Source organism: Ictalurus punctatus, chromosome 11, assembly GCF_001660625.3.
Source record: "Ictalurus punctatus breed USDA103 chromosome 11, Coco_2.0, whole genome shotgun sequence".
Lineage (NCBI taxonomy): Eukaryota > Metazoa > Chordata > Actinopteri > Siluriformes > Ictaluridae > Ictalurus > Ictalurus punctatus.
Window position 1 is genome coordinate 492,067 of NC_030426.2, and position 6,969 is coordinate 499,035.

The window sequence follows — 6,969 nt, forward strand, 5'->3', positions numbered from 1 at the left end:
ATTTACTTATTTCATCAGACTTATGTATGTGTGTGGGAATGTACCGATATTGGTGAAGAATTATCAATAGTAATCATTTACCTATGACCGTATTTCATCAGCGTTATGGGAACAGGTATGTGGGAACACAACATACTGGACTTATATGTAGCAACACACATTTATCTTTACCTTTCATCTGTCAAGATAAGGTTTGATGAAACATACAAACCATAACTTTTTTCACAGTCGAGGAGCAGGCCAGGTTTTCATTTCACTGCATGTTATACACTGTATAAACTGTAAGTGACAACAAGTCTAAATTCTTAAATCTTTCTTCATAGTCATGCAAATATTTTATTAGATGCCTTAAAAAGTCTATGAGAGCTCAATTATCCACAAACACCTCCCACAGATATGAATCTGTAGCACCTGGTCTTTTGATACAGCAGTGACAATTGCTTGAATCACAACCCAATATCATGCAAAGCCTCCCCTGATTCCCGATATTCTGTACTCAAAAGCATCAATGATTATGAGCAGAATAATTCCGCTCTGCTTGGGCATAATATTTTGATAACTGCTTTGTTATACAAGAACTGTGATGTTTCAGAAAGCCAGGGGGTGGCTTATCATTGTCCTAATTTGTCAAACAAACAAAACAAAAAAATATGTGTTTGTTTTGGGGTGTTGACAGATTAAGATTTCAGTGACCGTGAACATACATACATAACCAAACATAGTCAAACCCAAACTCCACATATCCCCTTTCTGTGCCACTCCTGCCATTGATCCAGCATCTATAAAACTAAAAAAGTTTGATATTGCAGTCAATTTATGCACATTATGAACTTTATTGAATTAAAAGCTGCAGCGGCATTTGAACAAACTGGGCTGCACACAAGTACAGCTCATTACTGAGCCCTAATAAGCACAGTTTGGACATTCACCACCACTGAAGTCACCACAGACCCTGGGACTTAAACTGACTGACAAGAACAGAAAGTTATATGATAAAACTCATACATGCTCACACATCAGAATCTTTCAGCATCCAATTAATTAAAGGAAATTTGGGCTGAAAATTTTAAACAGAAGAACCATACAAGCAACCAAGATGGACCAAGATTTGAAACTGCTTTGCCTTACAGAATGAAAAATAAATTGACAGCAAGTTAGTTTGTGATTAAAGTATGACTTCAGTGAGGCTCTCTTCTGCAAATTTCTCAGCATTTCTCATTACATATTTGATCGTTCACAGTCAGACACTGTCCAGGGTTTGTCCAAGAAGCATTGAGGAGGATTTCTTGAGGCTCTGGAGTCTAGGTACCCACAATGTTGGGATCATGTGCCGAGTCTGGCAGTGGAGAGTCATGGCAGTGGTAAAGGAAGCAATTCCCCCAGCAGCTGTAACAGATGAGGAACAATGCTGCAAGGAACACTAAGGCACAAATGGTGCATGGCTTCCTTTCCAACAGGAAGCTAAGCAAGTAGAAACCCATGAACATTGAATGGTTAAACCACAGAGCTGGGTTCAGCGGCTTTGGGATCAGCAGGACGGGAAGTAACCACTGGAGGCAGTACATTGTCTCTTTATAGTTGCTGGAGGTGGTCAAGTTTCAAAACAGATATCCAGAGTGATGGGTGGTTGTGTTGTACAACCTCCAACTGCTGGTGGAGCTCAGCTTTGTAGTCCAGATATTATGTCAGGCCTTGAAAAAATAAGAAGACACTTTAAAAAAAATAAATAAATGCATACTTAATTCAAATAAATAAAAAAATAAATAAATAAAATAAATGATTTACTATCCATGGCTATTATAAAATACCAAGACAGTATACAATAAAATCTCACCTAGTACTACTTAGGGCTGCATAACGCATTGAAACTTCAGTACTTTTTTTTTTTATTTAAAACATGAAAAAGATTCCAGAACTGTCAATACATTTGATGCTTATTTCAATACAGTGATGTCATTTTCTATGGTGAATCACATTACATTCTACTATCAACAGTGTGCAGCAACACAAATCATACACAGTATGAAGCGATAAAATCATGGCTGAGATAAATACACCAGGACTCCGGTCATTCCTGCGGTTTCTAAAAAAGACAGAGTGAAAGAGTGAGGTATGGGAATAATTTGCCTACCTTGCAATGACTAGGGAAAATAGAACACTTCAAACATTTTAAAAACATCTTGCTGAAAAGCATCCCCCACCTTCACCAAGAGCTTAATCAGGTCAGCTGATTATCTTGTATAAGTTTCATTCTGATGAAACTGTTTAGAAAGACAGGCCTTATATTTTAGCCTAGCTTTTCTAACACTACTTCTAAAATGCTGCATTATTGAGAGTGAACACTGCCGTCACCAAAATTTAATTTGATCTTAAATAAATACATTTTCAACATAAATATAATATACATGTTAAATATGATAGTCTATGGTCAGAAATATGACATTCAAAAAAAGTAAACCAACATATACCGAGTGTAACTAGATGATATAAAAATCAACCGAGCACGGAGAACCTTACTCAATATATAATTAGATAATTATAGAAATGACTAGTTTAATCCATATTTATATTATATTCTTATTTTTTTCATTGATATTTATATTCTTTTTGTTCACTGGTCCAAATCCCCAGAACACATTTCCACTGTTCACCGATCTCTCCTTTGCCTCACATTTTCACTGCAATTGAACTGCGCTAGAGTTCAACTGAAAACAGGCCGATACCACCTCACACAGATAGTCTTGGACATTCAGACTTGATAACTGGTAAAGCTTCATTTGTATGAAAGTCAACATTCTGGTAATATGACAACTGTAATTTTATTGTTAATTTAAATAAGAACATGGCTAAAATAATTAAATAAATAAATCAAAATGTAATACAATTCTTAAAATAGGCTAACAAAAAAAATTTGCATTTTCTGCTTATTTCCTATTCCATTACCTCATCATGCTCAGATGGTCTCACAAATTTGACTATCACATATGAGCCAGAGTGCAAGATACTATCAAAATACACATTAGAAGTAAAATAATAATAATTAAAAAATGTTAATCACTTCCTATACCATAATTTCCTCATTCTCAAATCTCAATCTCACATATTTGACAACTGCAACACACTAATCAAAATTAGTTTATTTTTTTAAATGACCCTGTGAATCTGGCATTTGGGACTGTTGACAGTGGACCAACTGCATTATCTGCTTATTTCCCATGGCACAAAATTTTGTCTTTAATTGGCAAATTTACTAGCATTAACTAGAAACTTAATAAGTATAAAAGTTTTGGGATATTCCAAAAGGGACATATTAAATTTTTACCTTGATAAAGCAGTATATAAATGCAGCATGTAAAATTCTTCTGCAAAGTAAGGTGGATCCTATTCCCTTTGAATTCTGCAAGATTTAAATGTTTTGATAGCCATAGCTATAAAGCACTTCAGGGACTTGGCTTGTAACTTGCTCAACCCAGGTTTAGAAGACTGAATTGTCTCCAATAGGTACATCTAGCATTTAAATAGCATTTTATGAGCATGCTATGGGGGTGTGTTAATGAGACGTCTGAATGCATAATTCATTGTATTCAGTGTAATAGATGGAAAATCTTAAATTGTCTTCTTTTACATGACAATGATGTACCTACAACATAAAAGTTTTTCCTTTGCGTTTTTGAAAAGTTCTGTCACAGATGACAACGTTGTCAAAACAATCTCTGTTCAAATAGATGTGGTTTTTCGGGATAAAAAGCACAATAACTAACATTTCTCAAATGATTTCAATGGGTTATGAACTACGTGGTGTACAATTCACAATAGTTAAAATCATTCATCGTTATAAGGAATTGTGAAAACTCACGCTTGTCAAGCATATTTGGCTTGTTTTCTTTGTTAATAAATGCTGAGATGTCCCTAATATAATATAATTTAATGTACTCGAAAAATGATGATTTTTTTATTTTTTTTTCCCCCATTGCCTTCAACCCCATCTTTTAGCTTTTCTTAGCTCCAGGTCAGAATTCTGTTAACAAAGCTCATTCGTTTTTAAATACTGAAATTTTTTAAAAATCTTTAAATACTAATAATTGACCACGATTGCACCAAAATGGAACAAAATCGGCAAATACAAATCAAATAGTGAGACACTGGCAGTCAGTTTTCTTTCTATATTTTATTAGCAAGAAAAGGATACAGATATACTCCAAAACAGACAATTACAAAGATAATTGTAGGATTCGGAGTACGCTTCATCGGCGTAGATGTAGGATAATTTGGCGTATGTAACAAATGCGTTTCCACTGGTCAGAGTAGTGATGCAGTAAATCTACACTTTGCCGGAGAATAGTTAATGAGCTCAAAATCTTGAGCAGCACAAACACAGTCCTGTACTCCGCCACCGTAGTTTTGAATGTCTCGCACATTTTTTCGAAGTACTCGCGCACATGCCTATAGACTGAACATGTAATACGTGTGTACACGACGTGATCGGTTTCATAAATTCTCAGTTTTGTACATTTACACGGAGACAATAACGGCATCATTTGCAAAAACTTGCACTTTGAAACCCGTTTTTAAAAGTTTGCGTTTTCAGGTCCCAAAACACTGTTGTCATGTAAAGGAACAGCCAAAACGCATAAACATTGTTCTATTTTTAGTTGAAGGCATTGTTGCGTAAACAGACCCTTAGTTCAGAGGACACATTCCAGTCCAGAGTGGTTCCTCAACAGAGGGAAATTCATCACATTTACACAGCATGTTAATAAATAAGTGACAGTGTAGCCTACTCGGCAGGTCTACATAAATTAAACTGTGACAGCAGCCCAATGGTAAAAACCAAACTCTAATGAGCAGCTTTAGAGTTCCTAACTAAGGTATGGTTGAACATGGTTTATAATATGAATTTTACACTAGTCCCCTTTTTAATGATCTAATAAAAAACTGAATGTTACAGTGCAGTCATACACATAGGTTTGCAGTTTACTAAAGATAAATATAAATGTTGTAGCCTATACATACACAGGCACAATGTAGTAATCTCCAACTCTATGTATGCTATGCAACATAACCAAGGCAAAATGTGAGGGTGTGTATAAAAAATGGCGCTCGTTGCACCGATGGTCATTGTTAAAGTAAAAAGTAAATAACCTAACAGTAAATTTTCATTATAATTATTTTACAAAATTAACACTGAAACCATGAGCTGATTCCATGGTGATGGACATTTTCACTGTTAAAAACTTCAAAGACTATTGGAGACTTCAAAACACCTATGTGGCTGGTAATCATTCTATTTGTGTTTCAATTGCCTAATAAAATAAATAAATAAAAGACTGCTCCTTTTGGCATATTTTTCATGTGATAACTCATACAACCTATTACTATACTCCATTGTTAATATGGATAAAGTATTAATGTGTGTTAAGATTGGCAGGTCTATTTTAAATAAAAATGCATAAATATAACTAAACGTTTTACACACACTCTTTATACATAAAAATGTAGTGGTTGACTCATAGATTTTTCTACAATGTGTGCACAATGTCAACATTTACTAGATAGGGAAGCCCTACTCAGATATGATAGAACAATATAACAAGTGAAAGTACCGTATATATTTGCTTAAATGTTTTTGCATACTCACTGTATTGAAGGATTATGGTTGGCAATTCAGTGCGCATCGAAGAATATGCACAGTTTGTGCAAAACCAGTAACAACAAATCCATTTAAAAAAGAAAAAGAAAAAAAACATATATTGTTTTTGTCTTTTATGAAACAGAAAGAAAACTTCTAACATAATGCTGGAAAGTGCTGCACCGAAAAGTGGAACGAAAACCAACTTCAGCATCGTTCTCAAAACGGCATCTGTTAGTTAGCGATTTAGCAAACAGTGTTTTAGTCGTTAATACACTGAATGTGTAAGTGTACTACAGTGTGTATTTTAAGAAAATACCCAACGTCGTGCTATATTTAGCCACTGGCCTTGCATTTACGTTAACTTGCTAGCTAGTTAGCAAGCAACCTGGACGTTTATCTTTCCAACAGCTAAACCATTAAACAAGTTAAGTGTCAATAGCTAACCTAGCAATCTTGACCGGAATATATTATATATGTTTATATATAAACACCAGAGATTCAAATAAATATAGTTATTGTGTAATGTTTCACTGATTAGATTGCGGAACCGAAACAGTTAACCAGGTTATTATTAGCTAGTTTGCTAACTGCAAACCAACCTCTACAATACCAACAGCGAAATTAACAACTCAGGTATGCAGTATAGTTCAAGATTTCATGCATTCTTTGAGGTTATTTTTCCGTGTCCTCAACAGTTAATTACAGCAATGGCCTCAATATGCCTAGCTTCGGACAATTAGGTACCCGAGTTCTATACCATGTTACATCGGGAGCACACAACTAGCGTTAAACCCAATCTGACAACCTAGAGAGCACAAAACTATCCATACATATATGAAACAACTGACCAAATTACTTAAACAACATACCTACCATTCTTTATACTGAATAGTAAGTGCTCATCCACACGAACTCCACTGTTCTCTTCTTCTGCTACTTCTTCTTCATATGAGGGTTTACGACGGTTGGCAAACCAGCCTTCAGGGCATTAGCACCACCGACTGGACTGGAGTGTGAAGCATCACTAGGCAGTTAAAAAATATATATTTTTTAAATTCGATCCATATTATTTTAAGATAGCTTAATATTACACTGTATTTTCCCCCTTGTGATTCTTGTAATTTTCTAAGTTAAATGTTTCTTCACCCATATTTCTTACTACTTTAATTAGCACTGTCCTTTCTTTTATTTTTATTTATTTATTTTTTTTTTTAGCACTGTACAGTTTTTTAGTCCATGCCCTATTCTCTCTGCTTGGCCACAACTATTAGATTGTTCTGTTTCATGTTTTCCTATTATGAATAATGAATAATTTAGAGTAGAATGCCATATTCAGA

General features: G+C 34.7%; 1 protein-coding gene across 2 annotated transcripts; it reads right to left on the minus strand.

The window, feature by feature from the left end:
* Window positions 1-813: 813 nt before the first annotated feature.
* Window positions 814-6,637, minus strand: blcap (bladder cancer associated protein). 2 transcript variants are annotated; one of them, XM_017479582.3, is made up of 2 exons: window positions 6,506-6,637; window positions 814-1,691 (listed from the first exon to the last, which is right to left on the minus strand). In XM_017479582.3, the coding sequence occupies exon 2, from the start codon at window positions 1,563-1,565 to the stop codon at window positions 1,302-1,304; it is 264 nt and encodes an 87-aa protein (XP_017335071.1). In that variant the 5' UTR covers window positions 1,566-1,691; window positions 6,506-6,637; the 3' UTR covers window positions 814-1,301. The 2 variants fall into 2 exon arrangements, with proteins under 2 accessions (XP_017335071.1, XP_053539569.1); XM_053683594.1 differs by having other exon boundaries at window positions 6,502-6,599.
* Window positions 6,638-6,969: the final 332 nt, after the last annotated feature.